Source organism: Thermobia domestica, chromosome 1 (assembly GCF_964235325.1).
Source record: "Thermobia domestica chromosome 1, izTheDome1.hap1.1, whole genome shotgun sequence".
In the NCBI taxonomy this organism is placed as follows: Eukaryota; Metazoa; Arthropoda; class Insecta; order Zygentoma; family Lepismatidae; genus Thermobia; species Thermobia domestica.
The window spans coordinates 276,949,132-276,969,559 of record NC_137454.1 but is presented as its reverse complement, the minus strand read 5'-3'; the positions used below and the strand labels follow the sequence as shown (position 1 = coordinate 276,969,559).

At 32.3% G+C, this 20,428-nt stretch overlaps 1 protein-coding gene across 5 annotated transcripts in view; it reads left to right on the top strand.

The window, feature by feature from the left end:
- The window catches only part of LOC145661079 (heparan-alpha-glucosaminide N-acetyltransferase-like), a 643,046-nt gene that overhangs the window by 405,520 nt on the left and 217,098 nt on the right, over positions 1 to 20,428 (top strand). For all 5 annotated transcript variants that reach the window (XM_081726530.1, XM_081726522.1, XM_081726528.1 and 2 more), the window contains 2 exons: positions 14,008 to 14,129; positions 20,046 to 20,209. In XM_081726530.1, the coding sequence (XP_081582656.1) occupies positions 14,008 to 14,129; positions 20,046 to 20,209 (286 nt within the window). The remainder of the gene's footprint in view (positions 1 to 14,007; positions 14,130 to 20,045; positions 20,210 to 20,428) is intronic.

The window sequence follows — 20,428 nt, the reverse complement described above, 5'->3', positions numbered from 1 at the left end:
AGTTACCATTTAATATCAATAAATGTGTATCAATTTCGTTTTCGAGAAAGGTCTCTAATTACGATCATGACTATAAAATTAACAATATTATAATACTAAAAGTGTATGAAGTAAATGATTTAGGTATACTTGTAAATAGTAAAATATGTTTCAAACAACATATTGACAATATCGTAAACGATGCATTTAAATGTCTTGGATTTTTAATACGAAATACAAGAGAGTTTAAACAGATTAAAGCTTATGCAACCTTATTTAACAGTATGGTTCGTAGTAAAATTGAATATGTTTCTATTATATGGTCGCTTTACTACAAGTGCTATGAAAAGAAAATTAAACATATTCAGAATAAATTTTCGAGATATTTGTATTATCAAATTTATAAGCTAAATTCCATCAGAGAAAACATCTTATAAGGAATTATTAAATACATTTAACTATTCTATGTTATCTGTAAGATGGGAGATTTCCCTGTTACTTTTTTGTTCAAGTTAGTAAATGGTACTGTAGATAATCCGGAATTGTTGAGTAAATTACATTTTAATGTAAAAATTACCTATCTTCGTAACAGGGTGCCATTCCATATTACAAGATCTAAAACTGAAGCATACTTGAATTCACCACCAACGAAAATATAAAACTTACTATAATTTATCGGCAACCAATATTGAGTTAGATTTTTCACCATCTTTTTCATCTTATATAAAAACAATTAAATTTATTGTAATATAAGCACCGTGTGAGTAATTACTAAGCCTTGTTGTGAAAATATTTAAGTTGAATATTATATTTTCAAATTATCTTGTACGCCATAGAGTTACATTATCAGTGTCTTTTTAACTGTTATTTATCTGTTCTCTTTTCTCTTTCTCTTTTTCTCCTTTTTATATTATACTCACTAGTGTTTTACTAATATGTAAGCCTATTGTAATTGGGATTTATTTCCTGTAATAGGTACAAATAAAATAAATAAAATTAATTAAATTATTTCTCGTTGATAAGTGCATGTGACAAACTGTCATATCTGGTCTATCCTAAGACCTTAAAATAAAGTCCAAATTGAGGAGAGTTAAATAAACTATGCATTTGTTTGAATGCAAGTGGTAGAAGCAGTGTTCGGTAAATTAAGAATCACTGAATTTTCCCAGCAGTGGTCCAAAAAGAGCCTGTTCCCATATTTACTGTCACTATAAAGAAAACGTTTCTCAAGAATTCTTCGTTGCACAAGCACTTCAAGAGAATTTTGCCGTTTTGTGTATAAATACTGTATCCGGAAATATGGCATAAAACTACAATGTAAAAACCACAAACCAACCTCTGTTAAGTGGCTACTAAAATCTACGAATGCTATTTAGTTGAGTCACAGCTGAAGCGTAACAGGGAACCCAAGTGGTAGTAGAGGAGCGCGTCCGTACGAAATAGGTACACCAGCGACAGGGGTGTGCGTGTAAACGAAGATGTCCCTAAAACATTAGATTAGGTTACGTTAGTTGCTTTCTTAACATATTAATTGCAATTACTTTCCTTCACACTTTGTACAAATCCGACTCTGCCTTCAGGAAAGTATGGACCACTGCCTCGTTTCTCATAGAGGCTTGAAGAAATAATCGATCTTCCCTTAATTTCCTAATTTTGCATCGGCCTTTCTTATCGAAAACTTTGTGTCCTCGAAAAAAAGTAGCTTTCAGTGCCGACTTGTGTCAATGACATACTACACCATGAACACGATGTTTAGATTTGAACATGTAACTGTTCCTCCATTTATTTTGAATGCCATTCTACATTTGCTACACGGTTTGCTCAATTTTAATAATCCGTGCTACTTCACAGACATATGTTCATAACAGGAATGCAATGGATATACCCGATTGCAATGAAATGAGCTGAGCGAGCTTAAACTACGTAATCAGGCAGCGTTTTTCGGTGATTATTCCTCGATGGTACATCGGATTTTTGATTTCGACCTATGTTGGCACTCAGCTCGACATACTCTATCAGCGTGCTAAGTTTGGTTGAGATCGGCCAAACGGTCTAGGAGTAAGCGTTTCTCGGTGATTATTCCTCGATGGTACATCGGATTTTTGATTTCTACCTATGTTGTCACTCAGCAGGACATACTCTATCAGCGAGCTAAGTTCGGTTGAGATCGGCCACACGGTCTAGGAGTAAGCGTTTTTCGGTGATTATTCCTCGATGGTACATCGGATTTTGGATTTCGACCTATGTTGTCACTCAGCACGACATACTCTATCAGCGTGCTAAGTTTGGTTGAGATCGGCCAAACGGTCTACGAGGAGTTCGCGGACAACCAAACGGCTAACCCGAGTATAAGAGCTTCGCTTCGCTCAGCTCAATAAGATTCAAAATTGAAATGTCTCATATATCACATCGAACTTCAATTTTTCAATGCAGGGAACTAATTTGTTCATTAGACCCTAATGTCTGACGTCAGCATTGAGTAAAGTCTCCAATCAGAATAGTATAAATAACACGTAGCTTTTCACATTTCAAACTTCAGTACTAAACTTGTTTAGTTAGCGTGAATTTCATGAAACATAAACCATTCACTATTTCTTTCCTGTAAATTTTACGCGTTTTACATATTTCTGGACCCAGACTCTGATACTTAACCGAATGCCAGTATTAAACATATAAAATTATAGCAATTAAAGAAAGAGAGAAGAATGGCTAAAAATGTCAAAAAACTAAACCTTGCGAAGCACATTGAAGAATCATAGTTGTCAACCTTAAATATTAACAAGGTAATAAAATCATGTGCGTAAGTGCGAAATTAAAAATTAAGATTTTTGGTCAGTTGGCTATTAAAGTTTAGAGTGGTATTCACGACTCCACAACTGTATTCCCACCTGCAATTCTCCCTTTCCTGCAATAGTAGGCAACTCAAAAACAGGGCCATTGGAGTGGTTGAAAATTAAAAATATGTTGGACCAAACCTCAATTTTGTTACAAATATATCAGTGTGGCAAACTGCACATAAGAAAAAAATACATTGTTAGGAACGACGATTTTATTATCGTGAGGGCAATGAATGACATAAAAAGTTACTAAATGCTCTTACTTACACAGGTCAAACTAGATGAATGGTAAGAAATAGATATCAGAGGAAAGCAGATTTTTTAATTTTTCAAAAAAGGTCTCGTAAAAAAAGAAAAAGCTACATAACGGAAAGGTTTAATATAAAAAAACACCACAAAAACCAACGTCCACACGAAACGGAAAGGGATGGGCATAGGGTCTATGTGGGATGGGCATAGGTCAATTGGAGCGAGTTTTATTTGAAACTTGAATCTACTTGAAAAAATTTCTCCAACTGAGGACCAATCCATTAAAAACGAAGCAAATTATACCAATAATAATAATAATAACATTGAAAAGATATACTCTTTCATTTTTTCATCTTTCTTTCTGTCTCTTTTATATATCCTCCTATTTTCTTGTTTTCTATTATAACACCCCACATAAATATGAAAGATGAAATGTTTTTTATGCGAATACTAAAAGGTACAGTATTTGCTTACTGGTTAACTGCTGACCTCGATAGTTGAGAAGTCTAGTGTCTTTGACGAGGTTCCCGGTTTGAGTTCCGAAGAATCATGTATTCCGGCTTGAGCCAAAAATGGTTAAATATATCGTGCTTGGGCCAAACACGTTTAAAAGTGTTCGGCCCGCGTTTTACTTCGGCTTGGGGTGAAACATTTGACAGTGCACGTCCTTGCCTTAATAGTAAGTAAATGCTGATGTTTATGTACACGAAACAAAATTTGATGAGGCCGTCTTGTCATAAAAATTTATTCTGATCTCGTCATCGAGACAAGATGAGATGCTAGAATTGTCCCTTCTCGTGAACAACATTAAAACTATTCCACTTACTGCTTACGTTTCTCATCGCTTTTGTTTTTCAAATAAACAGGTGATGATTTTACAAAGAGAAAACGAGTTGCATGGACGAGCTAAATATCAGACTCGATCCGACTCCAAACTTGACTTCAAAACAATGAACTGGTTTGCAATTCGAATTGAATGAATCGGGTAATCGCACAACTCGTATCTCTCATTGCTTGCTATAGATAGACAAGAATTAAGCATGATTTTCAACGCGTCATACCAACACCTTCAAAATCACTCTGTAGCAGTTTTGTCAACTTAGATCAATTAGAAAAGGATAGAAAGCGATTTGAAGATGTATTAGAAACGTTACAAGACACATACATAAACAAAGAAGATTTTCTAAAGATTAGGATGGATACTACTAAATTGATTATGCAGAAAGAAACCATACCTCTATTATATCGTTTGAGAACTAAGAATGTTAAAGACCCAATCTTTAGAATATTCAATCTTTCTAATGGTTATAGGTTTCTCTATAATGAAAAAATAATGCACATGGAATTAAGTTTGGATAAATATTTTCTAGAGATATATTTGGGTGATACTTTGATGGAAAATTTACCTTTCAGCTTTAACAATAATGATATAATTACAATTAAACCAAATAAAAATTCAGCTATTGAAGAAGGACAACTATTGTTTGTTGTAATGTACATAGAAAGAGAACTTTCCTAAAGGCGTCTGCTATATAATAAATATGGATATTTTTTGTAATGTTAAAAGTAGAAAAGAAGAATTTAGAGAAGTTTTTACGTCAAATTACACATCCTGGGTTGATTTTAAGAATAAAAGATTGGTTAGTGTATCTAATGCTATCGATAAACAAGATGTTGTAACATTAGAACAGCTTGAATCAGCAAATGAAGAGTTTAGTTTACTTACACGAAAAGGAATTGTTGAATTTCCATGTCGATTGGCAGAAGATGATCTTGGGAAACCAGCTTTTTTTGTATATAATTTAGCTGCTGCCTACAAATTTCTTTATAGAGGTAGGTTAATGCATATAGAATCAAGTCTTAATAAACATCTTATAGACCTATTTTTAAATGAGACACTAGTTGAAAGTTTCCATTACACTTTAATATGTATGATCAGTTAACAATTAGACCATCCAAAGATTCTGATTTGAAAGAAGGTAAATTATTATTGCTTATTATGTATATAGAAACAGAGGATGAAGATAAAAACGAATCAAGTGATGATGACGATAATGTTAAAAGTATAGTTTTAGGCAATGATAAATTTTAATTTTTTTCTTGATTTTCTATACAAAAATAATAATGTTAATGTATTGTGTTAAATGTAAGAAATCAACAGATACGAAGAATGATACCATTAGAATTGAACAAACAAAAACGGAAGACGTCTAAAGAAAGGTATATGTTCTGTATGTGGTGTTACTAAATCTCAATTCGTTAAAAAGAAAGATTGACTATATGATGGTAAAGGTGTTAGAGAATACATTATAGAAGAAATTCACAAACCATCTAGAAAAAACTTTGACAGACTAAGTGTGGTTATAAAAGATATCGATGATCTTTGGCAAGCTGATCTTGTGGAAATGGATAGCGGAGTATTAAAAGGTGTTTCCAAATTAAACAATTTCTATCAGTATCGGCTAACGATTATAGATGTGTTTTCGAAATATGCGTTTGCTGTTCCTGTTAAAGATAAGGGTGGTAAGAATGTTACAGAAGCATTTGAATCCATATTAAGAGCGAGAAAACCTAGTAACTTACAAACTGATCAAGGTAAAGAGTTTTACAATAAAGAATTTAAGAAATTGATGGAGGAAAATAGGATTAATCATTAGTCAACCTATAGTGGTAAGAAAGCTTCTGTTGTTGAAAGATTCAATAGAACACTTAAACAAAACATGTGGAAGACGTGTACAACACAAGGGAATTACAAATGGATAGAGATATTACCTACACTAGTTAGCGAGTATAATAATAGAGTACATAGAACAATTGGCTTAAAGCCTATAGAAGTTAACAAGAAAAATGAGCGAACAATATTGAAGAAAGTGTATAAGAAAGAATATAAGCGTGTTAAACCCAAATACAAATTAGACGATTATGTTCGTATAAGTAAATCGAAAGGGTTATTTGAGAAAGGATATACACCTAATTGGTCAACAGAAGTATTTGTTATTAGCGAAGTTATTCCATCTAATCCACCTACGTATAGAATTAAAGATTTAGAAGAAGAGGATGTACAAGGCAGATTTTACGAATCAGAACTATTAAAGACGAGCCATAAAGATGAATACTTGGTGGAAAGGGTGTTGAGAAAGGAAGGTGACAAAGTATACGTTAAATGGCTAGGATTTGATGATTCACATAATAGCTGGATAGATAAAAGTAATGCTGTAATGTAAATATAAATGTTGTCTTTTATGGAATAATAACCATAAAAGGTTAGTTTGAATGAGATAAGGAGAACAATTCGTTACTCCTACATAAACAAAGGGTAACGACACGTTACTTCTCAAACAACAAAGGGGGTAACGAAACGTTACTCTTCATGGATGTTTAAATTTTTACCAGTTAAAACCACGGATGTTTAAATTTTTACCCGTTAAACCACGGGTACAATCTCTTTAAACTTTCTTTTATCTTCTGAGTCGAGGTGTTCTCTTATTACAGCACAACAGAAAAGAGCAATGGAGCACTTTTGCACTGTTGCTCTACACATCTAATAAAAGGAGGGGATAAAGAAACAACGAGGAAAGAAATTTTATAAATAGTTAGAAAATAAAGGATGGAAAAACATAATAGAGTATTATGAAAAAAGCTTAATGGTCGGAATTCCGACCGCTTCAGAAACTCATTGTTTACGGTAAAACTAGGTGGTAACGAAATAAAGTTAAAAATAATGATTTTCTATATAATAAATTTGAGTACTATGGATAGTTCTCTTAGTTTAAACGGTATTTGCTGCGAACAGATTAAAGACAATTATTGGTATGGTATTTTTGGCGATTTTAAATTGATTATAGATAAGAGTACAGCATACTTTAACGCTACAAAGTTATGTCAAGATGGTGGAAAAGAATTTAAGAACTGGATTAGAAATAAAGAATCAAAAGAACTAATAGATTATATTTCAAGGGCTCACATGCGAGCCGATCAAATCTTTCAAAAAATTACAGGTGGTAAAGGAGAAATATGGAATGAATTAAGAGGAACGTATGTTTGTAAAGAATTGATTCTAGATATATCATGATGGTTATCTCCAGAGTTTTATCTTAAATGCAATCAAATTAACTACTTTACTCACGATTTTATACATCTTCAAGAAAACAATGAAGAACTTCAAACAAGAGTAGAAGAGATAGAACGATTAATGAACGATTTAAGAATAGAAAACACAAGAGTTAGAGAGATAGCAGCACCATACACAGAGGATAATTCAAAAGATAATTGCCTAATCATATACAAGATGAACAAACTTAATGATCCTTTCCCTTATTATGCTATCAGGTGCCAAAAGAGAATCCTATATAAGCCTCTTAATGAAGCAGAAGAAAAATATCCGAATCATGTAATAATATACGAAAAGTTTAGAGATCCTAACAGTATTAAGCTATTCAACCTAATGCAGCAAGAACTAGATATTGGTAAAGGTAAAGGTAATGAGTTTAGCACACCACTATCTGAAGAAGAATTGACTAAAGAAATTGATTATTTATATGATTAGTTAATATCTAATCATATGTAAAAACTTAATTTGTAGTGATCAAAGATTTTCTATATAATAAATATGGAGAAACATTTTGATTTATTACATGATAGACTTAAACTAATTCATCATGATCTTAAACTCTTAGCAACACTACTAGAGAAGCAAGCTCTGTTAATAGGGAAGCAAATAATGTTAAAAGTAAAAGAATTATTAATAACACAACAAAAAACATCTGATTTGAGTAGTGATGATGAATATGAATATAGTAGTGATGATTATGATGATGAGTAAGTTTACAAAAATGATTAAGATTTAAAATGTGTATATGTAACTTTGATGGGTTATTCCCATGAAAGCCATGTTCCAGTACAACGCGTAATATGTAGACAATCGCAGGAGTGTACAATGTTAAGTGATGTATTAGGACATAGGAAAGTAAAAATAGTACAAAAATTATTAGAAAAAATCTGGTGAAAGAAAAAAATTGAAGAGTGATAATAAAGATTTTCTATATAATAAAAGATGAGTAATTATAGTAGATTAAGCGTAATAGAGTTAAGGCAGCGATGTAAAGAGAAGGGGATAAAAGGTTATTCTCGACTAAGAAAAGCAGAACTTATTGAGCATGACAATCTTATACAATTACCATTCTACAATGTAGATAACTATAGTGATTTAAATATAACACAGCTTAAACAAGAAGCAAAGAAATTAAATATACAAAGTTATAGAACGTTAAGAAAAGATCAACTTATAACAAGACTAAACAAGAAAAACAATAAAGATATTTTTCAAAATACAAAGCTAGAACAACAAGAACCGAAAGTAAAAAGTAAACAATTAAAAAGGATATCCCCATTTGAAGATGCTGTAATTGAAGAACCGAAACCAACACGTATACCTATAAAAGTAGAATTAGAAGAAACAGCACTCAAGAAGCGTTTACAAACTATTAAAGTTGAAAACACGGGTGGTTCTGAAGATCCGATAAAATTTTTAGATGTAAGTGGAAGAGTTGCTATTAACAAAATTAAAGAAGAATTAAAATTTCACCCTGTTAAAGTTAACCTTGTTTTCATTTGTGATTATATAAAAGATAAAGAAATACAAGAGCGCAATTTTAAAACATCAAACGAGAGAGTATTAGAAACAACTGACTTAAATGAATATATATCCCATGCCAAACAAAAACTTCGTAGAGAAATGGAAGAATTTGAAGGTAGAAGATCAGGATAGACATTGCACCAAATTAAATACTTACAAATCAGATTAAACAAATATGTACCTTTAAGAGCTTCTTCCTATAATGAACTTCCTAAACCAATTAAAGAAAGCAGTGATTAATATTAAAAATAAAGACAATAAATGCTTCTTATACGCTATTGCAAGTTACTTAAAACCTGTAGATAAATGTTCTCAGTACCAAAGACCTTCGCATTATAAACAGCTTGTTAATAAGTTGCAAAAGAAGTATTGTGATAACATTGAATTTCCAGTACAATTAAAAGATATTCCAAAATTTGAAAGAAGAAGTAATATTTCCATCAATGTTTACAGCTATGACAAGAACTATAATGTATATCCACTTCAAATCACAAAAACAAAGCAGGAAAAACATGTTATTTCATTATATGTAAAAGATGATCAAAATAATAATCATTTTTGTTGGATAAAAGACGTATCACGATTAATAAGAAGTCAAGTGACAAAACATACCGAGAAGTTATACTTTTGTGATAGATGTTTAACAAGGCACTTTCGAAATGAGAAGCAGTTGCAAAACCATGAGCTATATTGTAAAGAGCATGAAGCTGTTAGAATAGAACTTCAAAACCATACGACAATCAAATAGAATTTAAAAACTATAATCGATCATTAAGAGTTCCATTTGTGATACTTGCTGACTTTGAATGTATCTTATGTAAGTTAAAAATAGAACACAATTGTAGTAAAACAGTAAAATATCAAAAGCATGAACCAATGAGTTTTTGTTACTATGTCAAATATTCAAATGGAGATTATAAAGCCCCTGTTAGTTATATAGGTCCAGATGCTGCAAAAGTATTTATTGAAATGTTACAAAAAGAAGCAATAGAAGTTATGGAAATATATAAAAGGATAGTTAATATGAATCCGCTTACCGAGGAAGAAATAGAAGCTTATAACAGTTCCGATACTTGCCATGTATGTGAGAAAAACTTGAATGACTTACCACCAACCGTTGAGAAAAAGTAGAAATATTAAAGAAAAAATACAGTTCTACAAGGATAGAGATGAAATGAGTGAAAAAATAAATGAATGGAAATATGAATTAAGAAAATGTTTGTATAAGATAAATAAAAATAAAGCAAAAGTAAGAGATCATGTTCATTTAACTGGAAAGTTTAGAGGTGCAGCTCACAGTTATTGCAATTTAAACTATAAAAATCCTAATTTTGTTCCAGTATTTCTTCACAACTTGTTATAATACGCATTTGTTTATTAAGGAGTTAGCTTATGACACACAGAAAATTAAACTGATCGCAAATAATGAAGAAATATACATAACATATGAAAAATATGTAAAAGCAAGATGAAAAATGGACTAAGTTTAAGATTTGTTGATTCTTTTAGATTTATGTCAAAGAGTTTAGCAGAGTTAACTGGTAATTTAAAGCCAGAACAATTTCGAGAAACATTAAAGTTTTTCCCGATTGATAAACTTGATCTAGTTAATACTAAAGGTGATTATCCATTTGATTATTTTGATTCATTTGAAAAATTAGAAGAACCTGTTCCATTATCTATAGACAAATTTACAAACAGATTAACAGGAGAAAAAATGAGTCCTGAACGTCATAAGCTTCATGTACTAGTTTGTAAAGAATTCAATCTGAAGTTAGTGAGAGACTTAACTGAACATTATAACAAAACAGATGTCCTTCAATTAGCCGATATATTTGAAAACCTTAGAGATGTGTGTTTAATGGCATGTGGATTAGATCCTGCATGGTATTATGCAGCACCTGGCTTATCGTGGGATGCAATGTTAAAAATGACTAAAATTAACTTAGAAATGTTAACTGATTATGATAAAATACTAATGCTACAAAAGGGTATACGAGGAGGAATCTCACAATGTAGTAAAAGATATGTAAAAGCTAACAACAAATACATGGCAAATTATAATAAAGATGAGTGTTCAACATATCTAGCATATCTGGACGCAAACAACTTATATGGATGGGCGATGAGTCAATACATGCCCTATAAAGATTTTAAGTGGGTTAAACCTTACATAGATATAATGAACATTGCAGATGATTCAGAAACTGGTTACATATTAGAAGTAGATAATGCGAGGTATTTACAAACCAAACATTCTGATTTACCATTTGCTCCAGAAAACATGTGTCCACCAGAATCTAAACAATCAAAACTACTAACAACACTTTACAATAAGGAAAGATATGTAATTCACTATAGGAACTTAAAACTATATATGTCACTTGGAATGAAATTAAAGAAAGTGCATAGAGTATTAGAATTCAAACGATCAGACTGGTTAAAGAAATACATTGATTTAAATACAAATATGAGAACGAAAGCAACAAATGATTTTGAAAAAGACTTCTATAAGCGCATGAATAATTCAGTATTTGGGAAGACTATGGAGAATATTAGAAAGAGACAGCCCATACAATTAGAATGTGATCCTGAAAGAGTAGAAAAATTAATTGCAAAACCAAATTTTGATTACAGAACAATATTTACACAGAATTTGTGTGCTATACATATGAAAAAAGAGCGATTGACATTTAATAAGTCAATATAAGTTGGTATGAGTGTATTAGAACTATCAAAACTATTAATGTATGATTTTCACTATAACAGTATGAAGCCGAAATATGGAAACAATATAGATATGGATACTGATAGCTTTATGTATGAGATTGAGACTGAAGACTTTTACAAAGATATAGCAGAAATAATTGATCAATTTGATACGAGCGAATACGAGAAAAATAACATATATGGACTAGCACTAATAAACAAGAAAGTAATAGGTAAGATGAAAGATGAGAATAAGGGTAAGACAATGACAGAGTTTATTGGATTGAGATCAAAGATGTATGCTTATAGAGTAGAAAATAAAGAAAAAGGCTAAAGTAGTAACTAAAGCTGTAATATCAAAACAGTTGCAGTTTAATGATTATAAAGAAAGCTTATTTAAAAATGTTAAAACATATAAAGACATAAACGTCATTAGAAGTTATAAGCATGATATATATAGTATAAACGTTCATAAGCTAGTATTAGATTCTTCAGACGATAAAAGGTATATATCACGAGATGGTGTAAATACATTAGCTTAGAGATGGGGTCATTATAAGATAAAGTAAAAATGTAATTATGTATAGTGTAGTGTAGTGTAGTGTAGTGTAGTTTTAGATGTAAGTTTTTAGATGTAAGTTCTTTATAGTTAAGTGCTATAAAGTTCTAATTAATTTGGTTCTTATGTAAATCCTTTTGTAACTAGATTTAGTGATTTTTTGTAATTTTGTAACTAGATTTAGTGATTTTTTGTAATTTTGTAACTAGATTTAGTGATTTTTTGTAATTTTGTAACTAGATTTAGTGATTTTTGTAATTTTGTAACTAGATTTAGCGATTTTTTGTAATTTTGTAACTAGGTTTAGTGATTTTTGTAGCTAGGTGTAATTCCTTTTGTAAATGCTTGGTGCTTTCCTTCTGTGCTAATAATCAAAGTACTGGGGGAAAATAAAAAGTATCCTAGATTGTTTATTTCTTTCAGTGTCATATGTGTTGGATTAAAGTTTTCTATCTTATTCGCGCTTTTTATGTAAATACTGTGCGCTATGTGTAGTTAGTTGGACCTTACGTAAAATGCTTTGTGTTTTCCTGTGTGCTGGTCGAAGAATATTGCGAGGGGGAAAGTTGTCTGCAGAACATACATATGTACTACTCTCATCTCTCATCATCACCGTCTCCTTTAGCCTAACCGGCATAACCGTGGGACGTAAAACTTAAAGATTTCTTTTAATTTCTTCAGGAAAGAATTGCCCTAGTTTCTTACTGTCCCATATTACAATAACAAAAAAGTATTCTATTCTACTCATCATTCCTGCTGTCCGTGCTCGCTGCATTCAATAGTTCGCTTCTTTCCTCTGAACACTACCTTCTTCGCCAGCCCCAGATTCAATATTGCACACACAGGGGCTTTGCAAAATCACCGCTGATCATGCTTTCCCGCCATATGTCATTAACCTTAACTCTATTCACTTCACCCCTATGGTCATTTCCCCCCGAATAGTGTTTCTTCCAGACCTGTTTTTGAGGGAGCAGTGGCCCCCTGTAGCTCTAAGATTGCCCCCTGGAGGAGACCAAAATAATACGTCTATAATATAATAATAAATAGAATAGTATCAGCAGTGCCTTCCCGGAATACTAAGTGTGCCCCCCAGAACATTGTTTCTGGAAGAAACACTGCCCCTGAATTGCACTACTTTAAAATGTGTTATCATACAATGATAGAAGACTGTAATAGACATTTGTCTATTGTTTTCCGAAATAAATAAATGGTAATGCAAATGGTATATACTTCTTTCCAAGCATTGTTATACAGACGCGGTTGTTGATGCAGAGTAACCATTACGAAGAGATATTATTATTGGTACTAAGTAATATTCATCGCTTATAAACACAAAACAAAAATTAATATAAAATCAGTACACCACACAATGAATACATTAATAACAACCAAATTTTCCGTAAATATTAACAGAACGACGGCACGGATGAATTTAAATATAATCAATGCTAGGGACAGAAATGAATGCAAGAGTTTCTCTGCACTGAAGATAATAATAGTGTTGTGTGTTGAATATGATCAGCATTTGCGTTCTCTCATTGAAACTATGATGTAATTCACGCAATTCTAAGATAACCATTTTGCTCTTTAGTACGGACCAGACTCTTGGCGGAGTATGGATCAACTGTAGGAAGATAAACAAGATTCGTCTAAAATATTATTGTTTGTATTATCCTGTCTTATCTTCCATTTCCTACGTAATATCCGAATTAAGTTGTTTTTCTTTTGTCTTTGGAAGAAGGGTCTTTTCTCTTTCTTTCCACTTAAATATGAAACCATCCTTGAATGGAATGCAGTTAATTAAAGTATGACAAACACAAACAATGGTAGGAGCTTCAGTTGGTTGCTTAAAATGCTTAAATAATTTAATTTGTTTTACACTTGGAGAGAACTACAAAAGCTTCTTTTCACTTTTCGTTGTGCTATGACTGCACGAGTAGAATTTCTATAATGAGACACATTGAATTACAAAACTCGGTACTGATTTATTTTCTAATTTACCGTAATTTCTTAGTTATAATTCGTTTTTCTTCTTCCAGAATTCACACTTTATTGCATTTCAAGATATAACAGAACGGTGGATCCAGTGGTTGTTTATTTTCGTCGTAGTGACAACTCACACAATCATTACTTTTTTTCTTCCTGTTCCTGATTGTCCGAAGTAAGTACAAAGTTTCGCAATACGTACTTTTTATTTCTTTAGGAACGAGTAAATTCTCCATGTTTAAAAGACATGATGTGTCTTGTTGCGTGGCTTGTGGATCACGAGTTGTGGCATGAATAATCTAAACAATAATTCTCGGAGACTTTAAATCCCTGTGACCCACGGCTCACCGTGATCTTCTGTGACACAAATTAATGTTACCCTCTATGATCTGCAGTGACCTACCAGCAAGTCCAATATGACCTTTTACGACCCACAAATTATTGAAGAAAAAATGGTATTTTCGATAAAGATTGGCAAGTTATCATGCGGAACAGAATTAAGCATAAAAACTAGGCGTCTTCTTTTAACTAAGTCAATAACCTAGAACATTACTAAATGATAAATGTAATCATCAAAGAATCATGTCCCAAAAATATAGCCACCAATTCCACTATAAAGTCTACAATTTCATATATATATATATATATATATATATATATATATATATATATATATATATATATATATATATATATATATATATATATATATATATTAAAGCCAAAATGACGTTGAGAAATCATGCTGTTCGTATTTACCTAAAAGACAGCGGTATGCATGAAACATCTATATCCTCATAAACCCATCGCCTTACAAAGTATGTCACCACTCTAATGTTACATAAGATGGCAGGTTACATAAGAATTTGTGATTGAGTTGTTAGTTTGACTAGAGAAGTGAGGAGTAGGTGTATCTAATTAAGGTTCAGATTAACAGCGTCAGTGCTGTTATCTCTAAAAAAGTTCGGATTCTCAGTTTCTTGATTTCTTATCTCATACGGTAAGGTAATCGTTACAATATTTGTCAGTGACAGTGTAGATATTGTTATTTCTAAAAATCGATGTTGTAGCCCATTTATGGGAACATTTATCTCCTGAGACGAGGTAGGGTGAAGAGAAAGATAGAGAGATAACGTCTGTAAGGTGTGTTTGATGTAGTAAATAAATATACTCGACTTACCAGGTAGCTAAGAAAAGCGCAAGGAGATCAAATATCTGAACTTCTTGGGAACGTCATAGAGGTGAAAATATGATTAAAGTTGCCAATGTAATAAGGTAATTTTTCTCTCTCTTTAATTTTATGAGCATACTATGGTCCTGTTGAGGGTTAGCAGATAAAAGGAACACTTTCGTTCAATATTTAAGTAATATATATATATATATGTTTTCCCGACGAGTATCCGAACCGACAACCATTCTATTATATGTTCCTTACTCTACCACTGAGGTAACTACAACCCGCCTGTAACGCTTCAAACATTAGTTTTTCTGAACGTGTCACATTTCATGTGTTTACCGATTAGCAAGACGACTCTCTGTTGACAGTTGAGTTTTCCTTTGATTGACATCGTATTATCGGTTACAACTATAAATGCCCAAAGGTAATTAATAGTTTATTTTATACTATCTTGTACGTAAGCCTAAATGTTCACAAATAAGAAATTGTTGTTTCCACTTTGCGTTGCATGTCCGAACGAAGTAAATCAAAATTCGTGTAACTTTTCCAACAGCGAACGATTCCTGACAGGTACATAATTTTCCCATGAAATTCAGAATGCAGTAGACGTTGGATATCAAGTCATTGAAGTGTACGAAGTTTGGTGCTACGACATTACAGTTTATGATCGTGAAACAAAGAAGGGCTGGTTATTCAGTTAATATATATACACGTTCCTAAAATCCAAGCTTCAATCTTATGGATAAACAGTCAACTGTGTCAAATAAAAATAAAAGCAACAATATATTCACAGTACCAGAATATGAAGGAATTACCTTAGGTGCATGGAATATGGTAATATAAATTCCGCACGTCATAGTCTCACAAACCTTTGCTTGAACTGAATGTGGGGACGACTTACTTTGCAAGACAATTTCATCCATACTATCATAATTAATGATCCAAAAGAACTGAATAAAAAAAACTAGTAATTCTAAACATACAGATGAATCAAATTATACCACTGTATGATATAATTCTATATTATGCATTTATTCGCAATCGGTAGATATTCCAGTTCAAAATCGTAATTCTGATGTCCTCGGAGCTTTCACTACTTGTAAGGCCCGAATGGAACTACATAAAAATTTAGAAAACCTCCAAAAGTCTTATGCTTTGAAATTTACACGATATTTAATCCGTGCAGTAATATTTACACGATTATCTGAATCTACAATACATCCAGAGGCATTACAGTACTCCATGTCAATTCAACTGGCTGATTCTTTTTAAATGGCATACATAAAAAAATACGTGTCTGGAGAACCCAAACAAGTATGCCTTGCAAATTTATGACTCCGAGACGGAGTTGACAAGTTATATGTGCAGAATTCGAGAATTGATATAATTACAATGGTAGCTAATTTAAATTTCAATAGTTTAGAACAACAGATTGTGAGTCAATCCCGTGAAAAAATATCCATTGTTACACCACATATTTTTTTTTAGAAATTAATACTGTAATCTTCTTACGAAGCCAGAAGAGAAGAATCACAGTTTCAATTCTAGAAAACGTCTATTAATACCAGGTACCTATAAAAAGTTGCATTGGGTATAAAAAGCTAAAACAAAATTATGTACAACAGCCGAATTTCCTTTATTTCACAATATCACAGGACGACGAAACGAATTCTATGACATCACACACCTTTTCCTCCTTCCGATGCCTAGCGGAGACCAACTATGAAGCGAATTTAGGTGCGAAAAGAATATTTTTAATCATTTAGTGTGTGATTCAGCATAAAACACTAAATGTTGTTCAGTACCTACAATTCATACATTTCCTATTTTAGGATTCAAGAATACACCATTTGAGCTCCCAGTTTCTAACATCAGCGAAATCGAATCACGCGGTTCCACGAAAACAAATTAATACAATCATCCAATAACCGTTTGTCTCGACTACATGTAAAAGAAGGAAACCATCAATAATAATTATGTTCTATCTATTAAATATTTCTAAAATAAGTCAAATCAAGTTTTGTAAACATTAAATATTATCACGTTGCTTTTCAAGAGAAAACAATTTGCTTTCTTTCTCTCTCTTTCTCATTCTTCTTACAATTGCCGTGACAATTTGTTAGCAGGGGTGAATCCAGAAGGGGGGGCGATCGGGGCGATTGCCCCCCAGAAGAGGAAACTTTCTTATTTTATATATATAAATAAAACCCATCCTAAAGTTTGGAGCCCTTAAAAGTAGCAGTATGACAACCCACCGCTTCCCCCGCAGAAGTCGGTCCTGGATCCGCCCCTGTTTGTTAGATTTGTTGTATGTAAGTATTCTCATGTACCTGCTGATAATTATTGATGTTTATTAAATATCTAATCTTTGATCACTTGTTATGGTTGTAGGTTTCCTCATGCCCTTACTGGATCTCAATAACATTATTTTTTTTTTTCAGGAAACAAAATAAATTTAGCACGTTTATTAACATGTTTTACTTTTTTATTCAAAGAAATTTGTTTAGTTCCAGGAGAGAAATCACAGGCACAATTGTACCACTGCACAGTACAAAAACCAATCATCTTAAAATAAATATCCATTAGCATAAGGAAAAAATATTTTATTAAAATATGTGTTTTAAAAAGCCTGTATTTTATTTCATACTTCGAGAAGTTCAAATTCAGTTTTTCTCAAACAGATTTTACAAGTGTAGAAATTTTCATTCATTTCTTTTATCACAGTTAACCGGTGAAAAATGTAAACTTAATTTGTTTTACAAAATTTTGAAATTGAATAAATAATTCTTCAGATTTTTGATTCAGAAAATTTCATAACTAATATTTCGTTAGAAAAAATCAGCAATATAATTTCAGGTACAGAATTTTCTTAAAAGTAAACTTTTGTTCAAAAGAAGTTTTATCTTAGAATTTTTAAAATTTTAAAAGAAAAGTTTTCAATCCAGAATTTTCAAGAAATTCTTTTATAAAAAGTTTGAAACAAAATTCTTTTTTCAGATTTTTTAAAATTTCAAAATTGTTTTCGTTACGAAAAACTTCTAACTGATCCGACCAGATATATCGATTCATTCTGAAACAACATTATTGTTGGCAGCACTGAAAAAACGTGTAGACCTATATATTGTTGAGTATTTGTTATCTATTCATTGTCGTAGTTGAGACTAAAGTGTCATTGAGGCGTTGATCTACAACAATGTGAAATCCAAAAGATATGAGCACTGCTAGTTTCGAAGCTAGGAGTCTCCGAGAAGAATCAACCATTACGAACAGACTAAGGTTAAAGAATAAATATCTGGTTTGCATTACACCTCCAAATACAGAGAGCTAAACAATATGGTCATGTTTGTGTTATTCCTTGTGTTTTAAATCCCATTGACTAACAAAACGTTTAGCATTGCGATGAAACAATCATGCAATATCACCTCAGCCAGTGGTCCAGGGGGACAATCGGGGCGATTGCCCCTCCCAGAAGGTTAAACTTTCTTATTTTACATATATAAGGAAAACCCATCCCAGAGTTCGAAGCTATTAAAAGTAGCTCTAAGTAGTGGTATGACAACCACCGCACCCGCAGAAGTCGGTCCTGGATCCGCCTCTGATATCAGCAAAATATATATATGAGTGGTTTTCTTCAAGGTCAGACGTTAATAACAAGAAAGAAGATTCATATGAAAGTAGTACAAGGAGAACAAAACTAGATATTACTTCCCTCAAATTTTAAGAAAGGAGCATGTATGTTACGGAAAGAGAATGGATCCCTATGTCCTATGAAAAGAGAATGGACCCCTATACTTATCCATATAACCATATAACGTGTTAAAGGCCCATCAAAGAACAAATTACGTCAGTAACCGACCACGTGGAGAACACGTGGCAATACTAGTATTCGCTCATTTTTTTAACTCACAGAATGGGATTAGCAGTACCGTTCAAATTTACAGTGGTATGTATAGGAGTTCTAGAAATCATTCATTAATTTTTTAACAATTCCAAAATTTAAGAGTGGTCCTATGTCCCCCTTCCAAAAATTTAGAAGAAGACGATGGGTTCGTGGACTGAATTATATAACCATATAACGTAATAAACTCTCATCAAAAAGGATAATTGGGTCCAAAACCTCCAAATCTTTAAATTTGGATAAGTTCATACCCACAGCAGGAAACAAGATGAAACACCCGAATTTATAGGGGTTATATTGGCTCCAGAAAACATTTACCTTTTTCAACAATTTCTAAATTTAAGGAGAGGTCGCGGTACCCCTCCTAAAATTTGAACCGGACATTCATGTCTTATAAAAGAGAATAGTCGCCTATACTCACCCATATAATCATAGAAAGTAATAAGGCCTTTCAAAGAGGAGGAAATATGTTAGAAACCTCCAAATTGTAAGTTTAAGAGGGGTATAACAGTGTATTCATGTCTTATGAAAAGATGGACTCATATATTCACCATATCTTCATAAAAGAGAATTAAAAAAGATTAAAAACTCCTAAATTTACATTTTTGGCAATTTTATACCTATCAAACGGAACGAGATGGACTATTCAATTTTGCTGACGTATATACCCCTCTCCTATGCTGTCACACCAAAGTGTTTGTGGTTTCCCAAATGTAAGGAGTGTGGTCCTGTATATCCCTCAAAAAATTTACGGTAGGCCAAGGTACCTTTTCCAAAATTTAAAGGGGGTTGTCCTGGGTACCTCAGGGCATAGCCGTGGGGCAGGGAGCCGAGGGCACAAAGTTATGTCAACTACTGCCCTTACTACTGCTACGTCTTCGATTAATTACCTTCAACTGTATTAGTTTCTTATTAAAATAAATATTGTTTTCATAGTTTATTGTTTTACTATTACTAATATTTACTAGTTTATTCTGTTGGATGAACCTACAATAAAATACGTATTTTTATAATAGAGGTTACCTAGGTCCAGGAGGGCTTCACAATTACAGCAGATATGTAAATTGTACTGGTGGAGCTGCTGGTTATATTGATCGAGTTGTTTTTGGCGACAACCACATATATCAGCATCCTACTTGTGAGAAAATTTATCATACAATGGTGCCTTATGATCCTGAAGGTAAGTTACGTAAACTTGGTAGTAATTTTATTAGAGTTTTGTATAATTCGTGTTGTGAAATAATGTGAAAGTATATGTTGGTAATAAATTATGGTGTCCTCCTTCTAGATACTATGTAAGAAAATATGTATATTGAAACGAAAGGCTAATAAATGAGTCAAAATACCCGGGTTATCCCCATTCGCTATGCTGATACTGGGAATATCTGCCATACAGTAT